The following is a 21776-nucleotide window of genomic DNA, read 5'->3' as shown; positions in this document are numbered from 1 at the left end:
GGTCAAACTATCTTGATAAGAAAACAAGTGTAGCAATTGGTCAGAATGCTTGTAGCAAATCTTGTTTCAAATTGAAGCAATTTATTTCTTTAAAAAATCTACAACTGAAAAGCAATCAATGGACTTTTCCATTAGAGTAGATCCAGGCTTGTGCTACTGCAAGACTATTGTTAATTGCCTGTAACTAATGATTGCTTTGCCCTCAAATGTAACTCTTCGGCACTCATTCATTTGTTGTGTTTAACAGAATGCCATTTCCCCAAGGAAATGCCTGGTAATTTTCCACTGCAGTTTTCAGCGCTCTCTCAGTCCTTAAACAGGGCAAGGGCTGTAATTTAATGTCATAACACAAAGTCTAAACAGATATGAAATGGTGTGCACTTCTTTGTTTCTTTTTCCCCTCCTTCCCCTTGAAGTGGGAAATTATTATATATATATATATATATTCAAATAAAGTATAATACTTGCAGCTGCTGCAGCCCTGTAACAATACAGTCGTACCTTGGATCCTGAATGCCCTGGAACTCTGATGTTTTGGCTGCTGAACGCTGCAAACCCGGAAGTGATTGTTCTGGTTTGCGAATGTTCTTTTGGAACCCAAATGTCCAATGGGGCTTCCATGGCTTCCGATTGGCTGCAAGAGCTTCCTGCAGCCAATCAGAAGCCGTGATTTGGTTTTCAAATGTTTTGGAAGTCGAACGGACTTCCAGAATGGCTTCTGTTCAACTTCCAAGGTATAACTGTAACGCAAAATGTAGCAGCCCTGTAACAATAAGGATGAGGCAAACTGTAGCCTAAGACCAAGAGTTCATTGACAATACTGGATATGTCAAGCTACTCTGGCTTACATTTTGTAAAGTCATGTGACCACAGCCTTCCAACTGTACTGTAAGTTCCAAATATTTTGGGGAGGTGAGAGTCATGGGACTGTTTTGGATTGGATACATGTACCACAAGTGGATTTTGTGTTGGACACATGCCATACTACAAGTAATTACATTCTACAAGTAATGTAGAAGTATGGGATGCTACATTGCTTCTGGAATGAAAAGCATTTGGTGCAATTAGTAAGGTCAATAGAGGATACTCTCTGTTTCTCCAGATTGATTCTGGCTTGGCAAGCAATGTGTGAGAAGTGGAGGGATTATCTAGAGTAAAATAAAGCAAACTTACATCCTGTTGATTTCAGTGGGACCTAAGTGTACTTTCATCAGAACTGAAGCAAATATATGATGTGGGGGTTTCATAGTTCTAACCGTTAAAAGTGCAGGAAAGTGTTCTTCAAATGAGACTCCTATGGTCCCAAATGAGATGTCTTCAGTAGCATAGTTACAGGTGGGTAGCGGTGTTGGATTCTTATCTCATTATACATAACAAAGCCATCTTTAGCCATCTCACCCCTTGCCTTTCCCTGCAAGACTTATTGCAGCCGTTTAGAGTCGTCAACAGGTTTTCCACACTTATCAGCCTATCACCCATTCCCACCACCCTTCTGAGTAATACCCCTCCCCACTCCCCCACTATATTTAAGGATCTGGTGACTTCTGTTTCAGTGTATCTGAAGAAGTGTGCATGCACACGAAAGCTCATACCAGGAACAAACTCAGTTGGTCTCTAAGGTGCTACTAGAAAGAATTTTCGATTTTGTTTTCAGTAGCATAAGCATTCAGTAATATACACAATAATTGTTTTTTTAAAAAAACTTCATGATTTTTTTCCTGTTTGATCTTGTAATAATTCTAGTCTAGTTTGTCTATACTAATATTTTTCCCTTGCCTTAATGCATCATCATTACAGCAGGCATATAAATGGTATATTTTGCACCTAGCAACCTGGCACATTAAATCCCCATCTTCTGGTTACCACTGAACAGCTGCATCACATGTGACAGAAAAAGATAAACAGCAATGTAGTAAGCCAGTGCTGTACAATTTCCATTTCCATTTATTTTCTAAGCCATTTTATTACTATTCTAATGAAACTGTTGTGGGTTTATTTATTTGAGGAAAACAAACATCTTTTCCCTATAGATAAGAAATATTCCAAATATGTGGAACCAACACTCCTGATCTTAAAACTGTAGAATATAAAGGAGGTTACATTACCATTCTTAAGAGAATGGTATGTTAAATAAATCCTTTTTAAAAAACAAAAACAAAAAACAAAAATAATATTTAATTACATTTTATTGTCTTCTAGAGAACACTGAGGCTTTTATAGCAGTTGCATGCATCTCAGTAATAAAAGCATAAACATTCCTAGGCAGTGGAAAGAACTATTATTGCTTATGTTTTTCCCCCTCTAGCTTTAGTATTTCTATAATTGAAATATATGATATTGAATTGTTATAGCAGCAAATACTGAACAAAAACCACAACAATATACCACACATGACAATGGGATAAAATTTCCTGTCAAAAATTTCCAAGACGCAGTTGTGTCAGTTGGTTCTATCATAAACAACAAGGAGTCTTATGACACCTTAAAGACTACCACATTTATAATATAATACGTTTTCATGGACTAGTGTACTCTTGGTGATACAGACTCTTGAGTTTTGTTTTGTTTTGTTTTGTTTTAAACCTAACTGATAAATAGTGAATAGTCATCATGCCATCACTGGGTATAATAGTAGGTACACATACCCTCTGATAATGGAACTCGGGCTCACTTCACTTATTCATGGTCACGCTATGAACTTCCAGGTCAGGCCCTAGATATGTATAACAGAATGTTGCAGCCCGATATATTGTGGGTAAGTACTTAGCTTCACAGTTGCTTTCCTCATGGGGTTGTTGTGAGGATGAAATACGGAGCATACCATGCAGGGCACCTTAAGCTCCTTGAGGGAGAAGCAGGAGATAGGGTTTTGTTTTGTTTCGTTTTTCAAAAATCACTAATCTGTAGTGCATACACAACACAGTCCTTTAATTCTGCATTCTATTTTCCCTTTTATCTGTCAAGCAGTATTTTAAAACTTTTTTTATGTTGAGTCACAGCCATTTTTCTAGGCTGAATGATAGAAATATTACAAGCAATAATGTGTTTCAATTTTATTTTATTTTTAGAATGACCAACTATTCTTCATCTCTAATTTCAATACAGCTTGTGAAACAATACAACAGCCTTATGACATTTAGAAATGTTTCTCTTCATTTTACCACCTCTCATTTCCTGTCTTAACAGCAGCAGCAATAATAATAATAGTATGGTCACTCTTATGCAACTGCTTGGTAATTGTGAGGGCAATGGGCAATGATGACTTTAACACTTGCAGTTATTATCCGATAAATGATATTACCAAGGAGATTACTGTTGACAGACATGATTACATTTGTATTGAGTTGTGTGGTGTGTGTTTTTTTAATCCTTGAAAACTAACCTACATGACAGTGATCTCAATCCATCATGCAATCTCCGGTGGTACAATATAACACAAGAAAGTGGTCACGTTCTAGCTCTGAATGTCAGAAATGACAAATTGGGGTGATTTGCAACATCTAAGGGAGAAAGAAAAAAGCCAAACCTGTTTATGGAGAGATGAGAAGGGAAGATGAATTGCATATCAACAGGGAATGGTGTCAGAGATATTAAAACATAACCGATCCATGAGAAACTGGAAGACATGAAATAATTTGTCTTCACATATTTAAATTTTGAAAAAAGTATATATTTAGTTTAATCCTACATGACTGACAAAAACTACTTGAGCAATGCGACCGCATATGTAAATAGCTGTGCATATCACACAATTGTTGTGTACAACAAAAAGATAACCATAGTTGTTGCTCCCTGTAAAAAATGGTGTTATACCTGTGACAACAAACTAGTAAAACACATGCTCTTTCTACAGACAGAATATCTAAATATCATGTATTTTTGAACTGTTGACATCATTTTCTGCCCCCACAACATAATAAATGGCTGCCTTTAGTTCAGAATGTGGTGGTTATTAAGTTTTATAATTCTTTGCAGAGCTGATGTATACAGTTGAGCTTGCTGGCGGGCTTGGTGCTATTCTGCTGCTACTTGTTTGTTTAGTGACTATCTACAAATGCTACAAGATTGAGATTATGCTATTCTACAGGAATCATTTTGGTGCTGAAGAACTAGATGGAGGTAAGCAAGCAAGCCTCTCCATATACCCTTTATATATATATATATATATATATATTTAAAAACCCATGGAATTTCAATTTGAAACAAAGTTAAAATAAAGGCAACAAAAAGGAAGAACGCAGTCAAAGCACAAGATCACCAAAGAACAGCGAAAAGGAGACTCGCTGATTACAATCCTTCGTATATAATGGGTAAGCCTATAAAACAATTAGAGTAAAACATGCTAAAGGGAACAACTGAGGGAAGCAGGATGTGTAAATGATGCAGACAAGTCTTTGAGCCTCTCCAGACTGATGTTTTATTGCAGGTGTAATCTGCAACATATTATTTACCAATATTTACCATATTATTTACTAATAATGTATTAGTGGTAGATTTATTATTAGTTGTTCTGTAATGTTTCCCCAATGCTACTGCTACCTGATTGCTGTCCAGAATGACTATGATGCAACAAAGGTGGGAGAAGAAGAAATCCCCCAGAAAATTTGCAGTATGAGCAGTTACAGAATTTCAGCAGAAAATTACAGGATATGCTCTGACTAGAAATGAAGCAGTAAGACGATTCCAAAACTTTTGCAGGAGCAAGTAGTCTTGAAAGCAGGATCACGTATGACCACCTTGATAGAACCAAAGAACACAATTAATCAGGAATGCTCAATAAAAAGGATGTCTAGAGGGGGCCATAGTCAGAAGAAAATATGCCTATGCATATGTAATTCAGCACTGTTGTTTGACCAGGAATCTGACCTGTTCCTGACCAGGAATATTTCTGTATGTGTCCTCTTTTTCAGTGGGGCTTACATTCAACTATGAATGTTTCAAATTACAATGTAAGTGCTATATTAAAATACGGGGGGGTGGGTTACTAAAATGTTACTATTCTACAACAGTACCATTGCATATCAGGTCAAGAAATTTAAGAAACGCTTTAAACCACACATGTGTACTTCTGTCAAAGTCTCATTGGAGTGTATCTTAAACAGATCCGTCTAAATCTAGATCAGTTTAATTCTACTTTCTGGGGATGACATTGTAACAGATCTTCAACCTAATTGTTGAACCAGCAGTTATTTTCTAGGCTTACTTCAGTGACATAGAGAGGTCGTTTTTTCAACACTTTCTGGTTAACAGATTCTGAAATTTGTAGCATCCAGAGGACTTGATAGAAGCCTCTGGTGTTAAAACATTAGGTAGGAAATAGTGTAAATGTATTTTCTGCAATTGGTGTCTGCAGAAGAATTTTCTCATCGTGCATTCAAAGTACATATGCTCTGATCAGTCCATTCTTTCAACATTATTAAGTACATAGTAATGATTTATTCAACAAGAGATAACAAGAGAAAACATTGTACAATTATTCACTAGCCGGTAAGAATAAACTATTTCCCCACTCTATAAACACTTGTGTATTGTTCCCCATAAGATGCTTAAATTTAACAACAGCATGTGAAGAAACGGGAGCACTCCCATGCATGCATGGGGATGGGGTGGGACAAGGAGGATGCAAGGGTTGAGGGTGCTGCAAGTTGGCAGTATTGCTGCCCCACTGGTGCGTGTAAACCTATGGGACACTATTGGTACCAGACCAGAGCTTTCCCAACCTTGCCACTGCATTGCCCTTACTACTGCTTCTGGAAGGGAGGTATTGCTGCTCATGGACCACTACTATTGAGATGTTAATGATATTAGCTGCCCCACACTCAAGGTTAACCATATACATATATTCTGCAGTTTACTATAAGCAATTTCCAACTTTCCTGAAATACCCCACAAATATGTGGTACATTTCAAAACTGTAGTATTTCAGCTTATTAGAGATATACATCATAAGATATAAATATGTGAAATAAAAATGGCAATTGTTAATATTTTTATCTGGATCCAAAGTGAAAACTACTACTACTACTACCAACTATTGTCGTTGTTGTTTTGTTTTGTTATTTGACATTGGCTTAAATATGATTGATTTTCTTTTAGCACAGAATTCAATTTAGCAGTGATTATTCTTGACAAACTGACAGTTATGATTAACCTTAGGTACTTAAAAAAAATTAATATTCACCTGGAACAGTCAACCTTGTAGGACAGGTTCGTTCTCCTTATGGTTGTTAGGCTTGATTACGGACTTGTTCCAATTTATTAAGACTCTTGATAGAGGTTAACATTCATTTATTAGATCTAACAGTTTAGAAATTGAGGAAAATGGATTAGGAAAAAAATCAATAAAGTACAAACAGCATCTAATCACACTTTAGATCTCTTTGCTATAATTTTCACTCCAGTAATGTCTAAATTATGTTGATTTTGAAGGTACTAGCACTAGCAAAAATACACAATATGCCAGGCATTTGCTAAATTGAAGATATATGCAAGTTCTACTATTCATGATTAACATTGAACATAGGGGCTTAGTTGAATCTTAATCAAGTATGCAGAAAAAATGTTAATGTTGTAACAATTCTGTCAAACAAATTGTGGGTGGAAACGCTCCTTTCATCTAAAGAACACTTCGAGCTCCTAGCAGAGAGCTCCAACTGGCAGTGAAGGGGAGAAGGAATTATGCCTATTTCTTCCTTAATTCCAGAACCACCTTACATCACTCCTTCCCAAAGCCTTGAGACCTCACACAACTTTCTCAGGTTTGGGAAAGAGACAGAAGGGCTCTAAGACACTGGCAGAGCCCTCAGCCTCCTTCCCAAAGCCTGGCCCCTTGCTTACCGGGCTTTGGGAAGGCGGCATGACTGCTTGGGGGGGGGGGAGCAAATTTTAGCCTCGCACAGGGTGCTGTATTACCAAGGTCCACCCCTGAGTCTGAGCCATCAAACCTGACCTGTAACAATCCATGGCTGCTGTATCTGACTTGTCCAATGCCCATATCTCTCTGAATATGCATGATTTGCCTTGGGACAAAATCCTACAACCAAGATTAAATTAAATTTGGTTAGCCCCCATTGCAGCCCTCGGGCCATGGTTCAGTCTCTCCACAGCTTCCCTGAGATATGATGGCAAGAAGAGAAAGAGTTAGGTATCATCCACATATTAGTGGTACAACTTCAGATCTTTATATGGCCTTTGCTGGTGGTTTTGTGTATATGTTAAAACAATATTGTGTCTGTTTCTTCCTGGATCAAATAAATTTTAAAGATTAGCTTCATACATTGTTAGAGACATAAAAAATATTTATATTGTAAAATGGGAAATAAATATACTTGTATATACTCGTATACCATTCTATCAGAAACCATCTAGTTCTGGGGCTTTCGCTACTGGCATTGATTGAATGACACAACAGATGTCATGATAATCACATGATCTGATCCTCATTTGCAACTCATTTATATTAATATTCTGAAAGAGCTATTGAAGCTTATTAGGATTAGATCTAACAAGGAAACTGCATGAGGGAGCAGGGGCAGGCAGCTTTAAATAACCGAAGAGCGGACCCAAGTGAAGCCTACTGGCCTGTTGGCCCCACGTCCCAGGAAGAGGCTGCCCCCGAGCCTGCTTGCAATAGGCCAATTCACCAGGCAGGCATAGAATCCAACCTCCTGGACAGCTCAGAGGACCAACTGGCTCCCCCCTTGCCAGAAGACTCCTGCTAGCCAGGAGCCCTGCAGGCCCGCAACAACAACACCTCAACAAAAGTGGCTAAGCGGAATTGTCTTCCTTACATAGTTCTTCATGGAACTTCTTTGGACAATGGTTCCTGTTAACTAGACTGTCTGCAAAGCTTCTGTTTCTGTATTGCTTTTAATATAATGCAAGTAGCTCAAATAGCATTCTCTTCACACACCTAACAGATCTGTGCAGTTTTAGAACTCTAACAAACAAATTTACAGCCATTGGGATCTGTGTCATTTAGGGTGATATCCAACTGTGGTGTCCTATTTGTGCAACAGGCATCTCCTTACACAAATAGGACATGCTTCCTTCCCCTCTACAGCTCCCCCAAACCCCAAAAGCTGCTTCAGAGGGTTGGAGTAGATGGATGCTGCAGGGAGAAGATAGGATGAGGAATTCCTCTCTGAAAGTAGTCCTGTTCAGGGAAGCTTTTAATGACTGACATTTTGTTATTTTTTTATATTTTGCTGGAAGCAGCTCAGAGTGGGTGGAGTATAAAAATATAAATAATAATAATCCATTGCATCTGCTTTCATGACATTGGATCTCACTCTTCGTTTTGAGACCACACAATATCAGTATTAAATGAAGCATTTCTGTCATGAAAAGGATCTAATACAAAATTATAACATCACCAATAATTAAAGAAGAAGAATCTATTGACGTCTGTGGGGAAAAACCAATAAAGAAAAAAAAATCAATGTTTGGAATAGTAACATTAGCTATAGATAAGATTATCTGGTCTATTCTTAAAATCACTGCAATATGGCTTTTCCCTGCGTCAGCTGTTTTCAACACTTCAAAATGAATTTCATATGGACCAAAGTGCTACTCTTCTTGCTCAAGATGAAACCCCATTAGCAAATGCTCTGCCAGCTGGATCTTTCTCCAATCTATAACTATCACTATTACATATATAGGTTTCTTTTCTGGTGCTTTTATTATCTGAAATGCATTTAAAAACTGGATTTGCTCATTAACACTTTAACTTTTCATGTTAAACCTAATAGGGCAGGGCTAAAAAAAAACACATAATCATTAACAAAAATGTATTATGCCACCAATAATTATTGCACTCATTTATTAATTTTGTTGATATAAGTTACTGAGTTCATTTAATATCTGCATTTCATCCTTCTGTGCCGTTGTTGCAATGTCTCTGTTTTGTAGGTTTTTCAGGAATAGAAAAACCTCTGCTTCTGACTTATTCCTAATGCCTGCCTTTTATGACTTACTAATATATATGCTATGTCGAAATGCACATCAAAGTGCAAGTAGATGAATAGGCACCACTCCAGTGGGAAGGTAAACGGCGTTTCCGTGCGCTGCTCTAGTTTGCCAAAAGTGGCTTAGTCATGCTGGCCACATGACCTGGAAGCTGTCTGTGGACAAACGCCAGCTCCTTCAGCCTATAGAGTGAGATGAGCGTGCAACCCCAGAGTCGTCCGCAACTGGACCTAACAGTCAGGGGTACCTTTACCTAATATACACGCACCCAACAAAGAAGCTGAAAACTAACATTTTGTCAGAAGTCTTATTAAAGCACAGTATTGCCTATTCAGCTTTTCCTTTTAACCTACATTTATTTCCCGTTAGACAATTTATTATTTTACAACTCCTTTGTTGTGCATAAAGAGATAAGTTTGTAGACACTGAATTTTCACCTCATTAATTTTGATTTCTTAAACATCACAAACGACTTGATTCTGTATTTCCATTAACTGACTGCCCTGAAACTTTACCAGAGTGCCCCACAGTTACCCTCTGTAGTTATCAAGACAGATTATTACTCCACCAAGTAAAAAACAACATATTCAACTTTCTTGAATTTGAATAATCGTAACACTGTTGTTTTTTCCTGGTAAGACTCATAGGTGCATATTGTTTCACGCTGGATGTGCTGAGTCAGATTGTCAGGTCATCTATCCCTGTATACCCTTTGTTGAGTGGCAGCCTCTAAGATCTATAGCGTATGTCCTTTCCCACTCTGCTATCTGGGATGCTTTGACTGAAGGTTCTTGGACCTTCTGCCTAGTCTTTCCTTGTCTTAGATTTAAATAATTGTTCTGTGTTCAGTCTACGACACTGAGCTTTTGCTAGATTTTTGCCCACCTGGGCTCCTTTAGAGGAAGGTGCATTGTTTAAATCAAATAAATAAATAAATAAGCAGGATTTATTTATTTTAATGGGATAGCCTACGTTTGTAATAGATTATTTGTGCGGATATATAAAGGCAGAAAATAAACAATTTTGCCATTCACTTATTCCATATACCTTAGAAAGATTCTGTAGGTAATTTTTGAATTGGACATATAAATATCAGAACAGAAGAAGCATTTAATATCTCGTTATTTAAATTGTTGCAAAACACTAAATCTTACAGAAGTGTTTAACTTTTTCCTAACTGGCTGACTTATTCTTTCTTAATTTATACTTTATTAAAAATTTCAACACATAACAGAGAAAAGCAAAAGTTTTGACTCTCAGACTCAGGCTGACTTCCAAGAATTTGTGGCAATGCATAGAGAGATTTTTGTTCTAAGTGTTGAATAGTGGAATGTGTTTTTCATATAAGCTAATCAACTAATAAGTATTTCTGAAGTTTTTAGAGTAAAACTAAGCAAACGTCTGTCATTAATAATAGATCATTCAGTTTGAGTCCAACTAATTAAATAGCATTGCATTCGGTGTCTATATCAATTTCAGAGCTGAGTTGACAACTGAAAGTCAGCAAAAGAATAAATGATATAGGTCTTTTGTTATTGTACTTGAAAATGGTGGTGTGTTGGGCTTCTTGTGCTTAATTTGTTGCTTATTTTATGTCACCCTATTATATTGCAGGTTCTAATGTAACATCAAACTATTTGTATAATTCATTTTTAATAAGTGTGTATTAAAAACATCACAGAAATGCTGGAATTTAATAATTTATGTGATTGAGACTTCTAAACATTAAGGCATAATGAATTCATAAGAAGACAGCAAGCAATAAAGTCTGCTCTGTTCCCTAGTGCACTTAATATATGTTTCTGCCACTCCCACATGGAAGCCAATGGAAATCTTCAATTAAAAGTACATTTAGCCTGCAATCTTAAACACACTTATTGGGGAATAAGATATAGTGAGGTTAATTACTTCTGAGTAAACATGCATAGATTGTGCTGTTAGAATTGTACTGAGAAGCCTTAGTAGGCAACTAACAGTGCAATCAAATACATGTCTACTAAAAAGTAACCCAGGAAGACTTGAATGGGATCTCTTCCCAGTTAAGAGTGTATGAAGCTCCTGGAACGCCTGGAATCTTGCTCTGCTTGGAGATTGGGGTGGCACGCATTTGGAATAAATACCTATTAAAGCAAGACAGAGATTTCAGAAATCAGTTTCTTGCCTTTAATCTCCTTGCCAGTTCAGGAGGCTTGGTAAATGTTTTCAGTATTCCAGCTTCTATGTGCTCAATAGCAGGTGCTGTTTTTCTTCCTACGCATAGGAGGAGAGAGGGTAGTATGTTTATCACTAAAGCATGTTACTCTGACAAAAAGCAAATCTTTCAAATGACTTAATCTATACTTAGAGCCAAAGTGCAAGCAACAAATCAATCACATCTTCATTTGCAAGATACATTGATAGAAGATTTTAGCTGTGCTTCTTTACATGCTTTTGAAAATTAACTGAAGTTCTATTCAAAGAGGAGGCATAAGCTCACAATGTATCTAAGATTTTGCTAGAGCTTAACTCTCTGTCCGTTTGATCTTTAGCCTGCAAAAATTCAGAAATCAGCCATGTGCTATCTTGAGTGCTCTCATCAAAAAAACCTAGAGTCAGAGTAAAACAAAGCAGGCCACTACATTTTATTAAAATATATGCTTGGCCTACGAGAAGTGCAGGTTGGAAATATATTTATGGAGTTGCTCATTGTACAGCAGAGCTTCTAAATTGCACATTATGAACTTGGACTGAGTCCACTTTTCAGTAAGTAATCTAAAATTCTACAAACAAACATAGGTCCATAATTGCAAAACTTTATCGTGGCTCTATTGCTTTTGGTACTACTGAAAATTGGCCAAAATACAATTCCTTTTATTTGCCATCCATTGTGGTTCGGATTCAGCTATCATTAGCAGGATGTGGGTGTAATCATAGTATCTGATTCAGGCTGGTTGTTCACCTATCATAAAATTGACAAATGACTAGGCAAGCCTTGAAATTATCTATAGCAACACTTGCCTTTCTCTGTGAATTGTTCATTGCACTGGAGCTAATGTGTATATTCCATCTTCTTATAGCAGTGAAATAACAATCAGTAGATATTTGCTAGATTAAGTGCTAGATAACAAGAGCTTTAGTGGCAATTCTAAATGAGTGTCACAGATTGATAATCCTCAAGCCTGATCGGTATCTTTGATAGTGACTGCAGAATTCAACTCATGAATCAGTTTTCCTTCTGCTCAGCTTCGCCTACATTGTCACTTTCAGTAACCTGTATATGAAATAGATGGTTCCAGAATAATGTTGCACAAATGCCCATTTATATAGTCGCTTAATTCACCCATGTTTCCTAGTAGCTTGGAATTGCACCACAGAGAAGCAGATTTCAATATGCAAGTGAAGGTGGCCCATGTCAACTCACTGCACCATTGGTCCGATTAAAATTGCATTAATGACCACATCTTTTCATTGAAATATATCTTTCTTCCTTATCCTATCTAAAGAAAACTAGATAATATCATTCACTAGTAAACATTTTCCTACTGTTGTAATATAAAATTATTACTTAGGAAACAGTCTCTGTATCTTCTGACTTTCTTTTCAGGAGCCCATCAGTGAGTGTGTTGTCATGGTATCAGAATTCTCCCAGTCTTGAGGAACTAGTTGATAGCAGACATATTTTAGGAACAGAAAGAAAGGAGCTGGGGACAGTGATAGGGGGCTTTCCACTGGTTTCAATAGGAACATTTTTATTTCTATTACCTTTCACAGCCAGAACATGATCCAGATAGCGGCTCCTGATTGAGCACAGGTTTGTGATCAGGGCCTTGCCATTTTCTCAGCTGTACTCAAAGTTCTTGCCAGTGTTGAATGGGCAGTTGAGCTCTCTTACCAATTTCTGTAATTAAACAAGGGGGCTACTTAAATGGCTACTTCCACTACATAAGACAGTATGCCTCTGAATCCAAGTCACTGGGAATCACATAGAGAATCACACAGGATTTATACTGTTGCACTCATAGCTGCTTACTGACATCCCATTGACATGTGGTTGCTACTGTGAGAACACAATGGTAGACAGGATGGGCCCCTGGTTTGATCCAGCAGATTCTTATCTTCTTAGAACTAAACACATGGAAGGGTAACTGTGATTATAGCTCCTGGCTTCCTACCGCAGTCTCATTAATCCTGCCCACCCTGCCCCTAACACTCACATATTTGCAATGGGGACATCTACATGTGGGATTTGTAATTGTGGGTTTCCCCTTTGCAGATTTCTGCAGTTACATGTGAATATTGTGGGGGCAGGGAAGTGCAGCAAGACATGCAATGTCAGAGACAGGAGACCTTTTCACTTTACTCCACATACAGAGATCATATCTGCAAAGGGTCCATGCTTCGTTTTGCATATAGCCAGACATCAGCACTGCCTTAAGTTGGCACGCTGTTGTTTTTACAGCTGTGCCTGAAAGGTAAAAAGGAGTAAAGTGGAGGGGGGGGATGTTAGCAAATAGCTGAATTCAGCATTGAATCGCTAGCATTACTTATGGTACAGAGTAGGATATTCAATCAGACCTTTTTACAAGCAATTGATATTCTCTATAGCCTGTGCATAATGCTGTCTAGAGAGTTAGATGGATGTTAACATTTCATTACTCCCACCATTGATTTCTCCCTACTTTCTTCACAACAAACATCAAAATGTGACCTCTTATTCCACTGAATTAGTTCCAGAGCACTTGGCATTATTGACCCCTTAATGAAAATTAATGGTGGCTTCTTTCATTCAATCTTACAAGTAAGCAAACAGAATGCATATTGAAAAGAGTACATTTATTTCCCATTGGAAAAGAAATAATATTATATTCAAAACAAAAGCACACCTTAATGCAATGAACTGGGTTCATTGAAACAGAAATAAAGAGGATGGCTTTCATTGCAGTATCTTTTTACGCATACATACTAGCATCCACCAGATTTGTTTTCAAATGAATGTTAGAAGTGGGGGGGGGGCTGATCTGTTACTTCTCAAACAAATTCTTCTCACATTATTTGCAAAACTTTGCATTTATAATTTCAGTTTTTCCAACAATTCCAATTATGCATGATTTATGATATTTCTTAAAATGGGCAAGTTAAGCCATAGAAATTCAGTTTAATTTATTAGCAAAGGGATGACCCAGTCTCCTTCCCCTTCCCCTATTTGCTGTATTACATGAGTTCCCTGCCACCATCCCTATTCCCACTGACAGTAGTCCCACATGCAGGTATTTGTTCATGTGGGAGAAAGGCATACACTTATGCTGCATGCAAGAGAGATGTGAAATCAGGCCATGCTGGCTATAAAGAGCTCCCTCTAAAAGCAAATTTTGAAACTTTATATCTGAATACTGAAATCCTAATGAAGATACTAATTTTGAATCTGACAATGATTTGAACAGTAGAGCATATAATATTGAAACAATCCCCCCCCCCAAAAAAAAGTGTTCTCGGAATCCAGAAATCTGCCTCTTTTTCTGCTTATAGCATGCTAAAGAACAAATTAATACTGTATGTGATTAGTTTTGAACTTCCACTATGTGCACATCCGTCCTTCATACGTTTTCAGTAAATGAAAACATGAGCTGTGATCCAGTCACACAACTGTGTACACACCATACATGTTAGGAATATAGAAAGCACACAACTTCCTCAAAAGGAACTCACAGATACAATTCCCAGCACCCTTAACACACTACAGCTCCAGAAGCCATGTGCTTTAAACCTATGGTGTGTGAACAAGCCGAAAGTTCAGGTGACAGCTTCCAGCTTGAAATGGACAGGGTGATTTCAGGGAGTGGTAACATTTTAAACTAGTGAAAATTTAAAAAGCAATTGGGAACCCTGAGGGATCAGCTTTTAAACAGAAAATTCTGCTTAAATGCAGGTGGTTGTTTCTCATGATGAAAATGAGTGAAGCTCTTCTTCTATTCTCTAAAATTTCCTAGTTTGTCTAAAGGGGAATTTGTCCCTAGTGTTAAAGCCACCCCTCCAAGAAGGTGATTGTCTGTCTCACAAACAAATATTCTGCCTCAGAAACAAAAAATTCCTAACACCAAGAAAAAGGAGCAGAATACACTTGGCTAGACACAGAATGAAGCAAAAATAGCCAGATAGTGAAGTACAGAAGCAGGGAGAAAATGGCAACACTGGTGACAGGGCAGAAGATTTCAGATCAGGCTATGTCTCTTGGGAAAGGGGGAAATAACAAGTCTGTCTTCTATCTTTCTTCTGTCCCTATTCCCCTTCCCTTTAAAACTGCAGATAACAAAGATTATGATGCATACCTGTCATACACCAAAATGGATCCTGACCAGTGGAATCAGGAAACGGGGGAAGAAGAAAGATTTGCTCTTGAGATCCTACCAGATATGCTCGAAAAGCATTATGGGTACAAATTGTTCATTCCTGATAGAGATTTGATTCCAACTGGAAGTAAGTTTCAATTCTGTGTGTGCATGCATACATACATGTTTGTTTGTTTGTTTGTATACCAGTACCTTTACACACACACACATTTATTTTTTAAGATATATATTTATTGCAGTATTGTTTCAATGCTGTCTCGTGAAAAACTGTAGTAAAGTTTAGCGGTAATACTACCAGTTACAAATATTACATTCAATGGATTCTCTTTAGCTAAAAGAAAGAAGAAACTGAATGTCCATTACACACTGATAAATCACGCAAAACCCAATATCAGTGTTCCAGGAACTTGATATGTATAATGTATCCAAAAATTGAGGATACAAAATAAAATTATTCAAAGTCGCAACATATTGTGAAAAATATCATTTAACAAAAAGACCAGGCTGAAAGTTGTCTGTAAACTGTTCAGAAGTGCCCTGAAAATGCCTCTCATATCACCTTTTTTTTCAACGCACCTGTTTCACAGTGCTTCTCCTCCTCACAGCTGCAATCATCACCATTATCACCACCACCTCAAAGTCCCCCAGGTGAGGGCTGGAATTATCTTCCTCACCCTGGCTTCAGATAATATAGTATTATTCCTAATAAAATCAGAGTAAGGACAACATTCCTGTTCTGACTTAAGAGACTTCTTGTCAAACAAAATGGTGCCTATGAGCCACCAGAACATCGCTAGTAATTTCTGGTGGATTTTGACCCTTTCCCCTAAATACGGCTGAAACTCTTTCAACTTTGCCTTCTGCAAATGGGACAATGGAAGGGGTTCAACTCAACCAAAATTTGTAGAACATCTGGCACTCAGCCCAATCCTATCATGAGTGCAGTGACCATGGACAGAGGAATCCCCATGGAGCATAATAGCACCCAGTTGTTCACACACACACACACACACACACACACACACAGTATAGCAGGCTAACATGGCACTTATTAGTCCATTATTGGAAATAGGAAGGGCTTTTTTCCTTGTTGAACTTTTTTTAGGGGGGATCACCCACCGCCGCCAGGGAGTTCCTGTGATAGTCACTGATGCCCACAAGAGACCTGAAACAAAACCTTCAACAGGCACACTGACCATTCTCAAACAGGATAACACATTGAAGTAACAAGTTCCTGTTCCCAAGGAAAGAGGGTGATAGAAAGCTCTAACATATCTGGGTGGGCACAGATGCCCTAAGCCTACTACACCCACCAAACAGTGCAGAAGAAGGAGAGGTGGGCAGAATACCCTCCATCCTAATCGGAAGATAGGAATTCATGGCATTACAAGTTAGCATGTTTTGGCAGATCAGGATGGAGGACATTTCTTGGATAGGGATATAGCAGAGCAATAAACATACTCAGGGAAGGCTTCCCCTGCTCCACTGTAACACATCACCACTTTCCAACCATTGGAAAACCACAATGGCATGCAGCTGAATGGGTGCATAGACCTTCACAATCAGCCATGAGGTCTGGGTAACTACTGCTATCTTCTTCAGTGGGATTGTTCCATGATGGATCATCAAAAATGTGAAGAGGAAGGAGGAGGGAAAACAATGAATGATGTAGAAAACTAACGCTTCACAGCAGGAATCAAAAGGAGAACAGGGAGCAGAGGAAACACACTCAGCCAACACAAATAGAGGCAAAGGGTTTAGAAAAAGCTGGAAAATGCACACTAAATAGGCAGAAGACTTTATACAGACCACCTCCTTCACATCCTACAGATAGGGTTAGTCTGGTGAGTGGGATAGCTCCTACTGAGGCCCGTGCAAAGAAGGGAACAGCCAGGTACACTTGCTTGGGGCTTAGGAGTGCTAAACTGGCTGGGGGACCCTACCAAGGAATGGCTGCTTTTTCATTTGAGTTCATAACTTTATTCTAACAAGGCTCCTGCCCCAGCCCTCAGAGAAGCTTGCATGGGCATGCTCCTACCTCTGGAGAGGAAGCAGAAAATTTGGCTGGACCTTGCCTGTCACATCTAGTGGGATGTGTCAACCCTATCCATGTCCTCCATTCTGATTTGGCAGATTACCACCCCTTGTCTCCCACCATCCAATGCTCTGTTGGATTGCTACCAAAAATCCATGAGCTCTATTCCTTCTCCAGGGAACAGGAAAGGAGCCACATTACAGTGGTAACTCTGGTTGCGAACAGGATCCGTTCTGGAGGCCCGTTTGCAACATGAAAAGTCTGCAACCTGAAGTGCCGTATCTGCGCATGTGTGCGGCGCGATTCGGCGCTTTTGCACATGTGCACATGCTGAAACCCGGAAGTAACCCATTCCAGTACTTCCAGGTTCGGCGTGGAGCACAACCCGAAATCGTGTAACCCACAGCGAACGCAACCCAAGGTATGACTGTATTAGACATAATGGAATACATTGTTACCTTGCAGAAAGCCTTCATGACACTGACCTGCATTGTGGAGGATGGGGCCAAGTCTTTCTCCTTCTCATTTATAAGAAGTATCCAAACTTGGATGTCCCAGCTGCAGAACAAACTTTATCCTTTTCAGCCTTACTAGGAACAAGATATCTCCACAAACTTGTTATTAGAATTTCTTCCCTTTTTAAAGAAAGGAGTCTGTTTCTAAGTGAAACAAATGTTAGTATTTGAGTTGAATGTGCAGCAGAAAATGAACTGAATACAGAAACCCAGTTTGAGAAGCACACTTTCCCTGGACACAATTACACTGAGACTCCAGGTTTAGGAAAGTAAGAAAGAAATTATTATTGGAAATGCATTTTTGAAAGGAAATATTCTAGTTCTTTTCTTCCCCTGTAAGTTTTATTAAAAGTAAAATAGTAGTAGTAGTAGTAGTAGTAGTAGTAGTAGTAGTTTTATCTAGCTAAGGTGGAGATGCTCTGAGCCATGCTTGCATTTGCATCTCAAGTGAAGGAAGTGTCATGTATATCTGCTTTCATGAGGGAAGCACAGAGAAAAGGAAGGTGAGTAGGCGGTGTGGTCAGCAACCCTAATATTATCTGTCTAACACTTAAGGAAGATCAACAGCTCAGCACTAGAAAAACACTAGGAAGTATGAAGGTTCCTCTTTCTTCGTACAAGCCAAGTTGCACTCTGCAACAGGGGTATTCCTCTCTTGGTTCCTAGAATGAAGAATGGGAACTCACTTGGGGGAAATTCTTATTTACCACACATGACTAACCAAATGGTTATTTGTAAATCTGCACTGAATGTTTGCGAAATGCATAAATAAAAAGGAGTTTGTTTTTAAGCAATCTGAAGCTCTGGTATAATTTTTGCCTGACCTTGAGCCTCTCTTGCTTTACAGCATACATAGAGGACGTGGCAAGATGTGTAGACCAAAGCAAGCGACTGATCATTGTCATGACTCCAAACTACGTAGTAAGAAGAGGCTGGAGTATCTTTGAACTGGAAACAAGGCTTCGGAACATGCTAGTTACGGGAGAAATTAAAGTGATACTGATTGAGTGCAGTGAACTTCGGGGAATAATGAACTACCAGGAGGTTGAGGCCCTGAAACATACCATCAAACTCCTAACTGTTATTAAATGGCACGGACCAAAATGCAACAAGTTGAATTCCAAATTTTGGAAACGTTTACAGTACGAAATGCCTTTTAAGAGGATAGAACCCATCACACACGAGCAGGTTTTAGATGTCAGTGAGCAGGGCCCCTTTGGGGAACTGCAGACGGTCTCAGCAATTTCCATGGCTGCTGCTACCTCCACGGCTCTTGCCACGGCCCATCCTGATCTGCGCTCCACCTTTCATAACACGTATCATTCCCAGATGCGCCAGAAACACTATTATCGAAGCTATGAATACGACGTACCTCCTACTGGCACCCTGCCTCTTACCTCAATAGGTAACCAGCATACCTACTGCAACATCCCTATGACACTTATTAATGGGCAGAGGCCACAGACAAAAACTAACAGGGAACAGAATCCTGACGAGGCTCACACAAACAGTGCAATACTGCCACTCCTACCACGGGAAACCAGTATATCAAGTGTCATTTGGTGACATAAATGCAAGGGGGAACTCGCCCCCCTTGTGTAGAAGCTAAGTCTGCAGTCTGGTGCCTGGAACTACATCCTCGACTGCTGCTGTTAAACATGCATTACAATCTATGAAATATGAGGAAAAACAGGGTCTTGTACATATGTTTTTGCAAATTTCTTTGTAGCATCAGTCTTCCTGTTTTACCCATGTCTCCTGCCATTCACATTTTGACTTTGTTTTATATGTCATTGGGATTTGTATATTTACATTTTTTAAAAAAAGAGAAAAAATGAAGAGACTGCTGTATAGATAGGAAAACCTTTTTGCTTCATTAGTATAGTTTGAGTGTTATTTTTTAAAACATTTATTGGGAATGCTTGGGCAAAGTTATGTTGAATCCAGAAGCACTATCCATTTGTTGGCCCGCCTAGCCTGATTCCCAGCGGCCATGCTTGCAGCAATTCACCAGTGTGCGTGTGTGCGTGTGTGGGGAGGGGGACATTTGTTCTTAGGAAGACCCCACTAATGACTCATAGCCCTATCTTCATTCATTATCCCACTGCTACACTTTACCCCCTTACCCTCGCCTTTTTTACAGCACCACACAGAGTGAAATTACAGGTGGTCTAAATGTCTTAACATTTCACATAGTTAATAGTTGTGGAACAAAACAAAACAAAATAAAAATACACAACCCAGTCTGTATCACTTGGTTCACAATAACCACTATGGAGTATGTAGAAAGAAAAATAGGGTGTTATGCTTTATTTAATGAGTTGGTTGTATTCCTTTTATATAAAGATAATAACATGCCAACTCTAATTCATTCAGTTCCTGAGAAAGTGTTGGATGTGTTTGTGACTCCCTCCCCCACTCCGATTTTGGTTGGGACCAGTGGATTTCTTTCTTGCTTTAAATTCTTCAAATGAGATTATTTACATTCATCAGGCAAGTATGGCAATAGGCACTGAAGTGCACTAAACCCCGCAGAGATTTACGGTGATGGCTTCCAAACCAAAGGAAAGCAGAAGGACAATATCTAATATGGTTTGTCACATTGTATTATGAAAAAGTTGTCTTTTAAGAAGTATGAGAAAATTCTTTTGCAGCCGATTTGGAGTCCCCGTGTATATTAAAGTTCGGTCATTGCCTTTTCTTTTTGCTGATACATCCAGAATTTAGAATTCTTTATTATTCATTATTATCTTTTTTTAAAAAAAAGAAGCTTGTAGTAATAATTTAGAAGGTGTTTTTTTTTAATTCCAAGGTTGTTTAAAGAAGATCTCAGGAGGTTGCAAAAAGTAAATACCAACAAACATCAATATTTTATAAAAGAGTAATATTTAAATCAGACCCAGAAATGTTGGAAACAATTAATGTTATTGAATAAAATAAACTAGTTTTATTTTAAATGTATGATTTCATCTTTAAAAAGTTAAAGGAGGAGCATGGAACATGGCTCTGGGAAACATTATCTGCATAAACCCCATAGAATTCAAGGAGTTTTTGTCATAGACATTAACGGAGCCAATTAACTCCTCATTCACTGAATGTTAACACAGCCAGTATTAATCTTCATATTTACACATACTGATGCAATAGTCACATTTCACATATGAACCATGGGAGGGAGGAACAGTAGGATTGCTTTTCATATGGCACTAGCCTTTTGGGAGCACACTTCTAATGCTGGTTAACTTACACCAGAACAGAATGTGACCTTTTTGTTTGTCTTGCACTCAAAATGCAACAATTTAACTGCTGGAAATGACTATTTGAAACTACTGAATTCACCGCAGATGGGGGGAGTTTCCTGAAGAGCTGACCAGTAACGGCTGCTATAATAGATAGTGTGTGTTTTGTTTGACTGCCAAGTTATCGTTTGGTTTGGATAAGATGCAATGTGGTGAAACAATCTGTAACCTGCATTCTAGAGGTGTTTGTGGGCTTCAACCTGTACATGGGAAATATCCAGTCTCATGTTGTAACTGGAAAGGAAGCATCTGCGAGTCATATGCAAGAGCCTTTAGGATGTATATAGACATTTATATGCCTAACAATATTCATTTCTGTGACAGTTAACTCAGGTCCTTTTCTAATAATGTTATTTTGTTAGTATGTGCTCCCTACCACCACCACCACCAAAATAAAAGCCTGGACATGTGCCAAATATATCACATCAAGCAAATAAAGCTGCCAGGACCAACAAAGCAGCTTTGCACATTTTGTTCTTTGAAAATGTAAGATGGCTATTATAGACACCTGCCAAGTACTGATGGAATTTAATGGCCTTTAATGAGATTCCAAATCTCAGACCTTTTCCCCTCTGCTCTCCAAATTCCCAACAAAAGGTAAATCGGTGCAATGGCCCTTTCTTTTATATTTTTG

At 38.5% G+C, this 21776-nt stretch overlaps 1 protein-coding gene and 1 long non-coding RNA gene across 2 annotated transcripts in view; one reads left to right on the top strand and one right to left on the bottom strand.

The window, feature by feature from the left end:
- The window catches only part of IL1RAPL1 (interleukin 1 receptor accessory protein like 1), a 672251-nt gene extending 651695 nt beyond the window's left edge, over positions 1-20556 (top strand). The window contains 3 exon segments of the mRNA XM_033147221.1: positions 3976-4119; positions 15250-15420; positions 18691-20556. Coding sequence (XP_033003112.1) covers positions 3976-4119; positions 15250-15420; positions 18691-19409 — 1034 coding nt within the window. The 3' untranslated portion in view covers positions 19410-20556.
- LOC117045803 lies at positions 3367-7061 on the bottom strand. Its single transcript, XR_004426469.1, has 2 exons — positions 6950-7061; positions 3367-3500 (listed from the first exon to the last, which is right to left on the bottom strand). It is a non-coding gene; the product is annotated as an uncharacterized LOC117045803 (long non-coding RNA).
- Positions 20557-21776: the final 1220 nt, after the last annotated feature.

This window comes from Lacerta agilis, chromosome 4, assembly GCF_009819535.1.
Source record: "Lacerta agilis isolate rLacAgi1 chromosome 4, rLacAgi1.pri, whole genome shotgun sequence".
Lineage (NCBI taxonomy): Eukaryota > Metazoa > Chordata > Lepidosauria > Squamata > Lacertidae > Lacerta > Lacerta agilis.
Note: the sequence above shows the minus strand (reverse complement) of the source record. Positions and strands in the feature narration are given on the sequence as shown.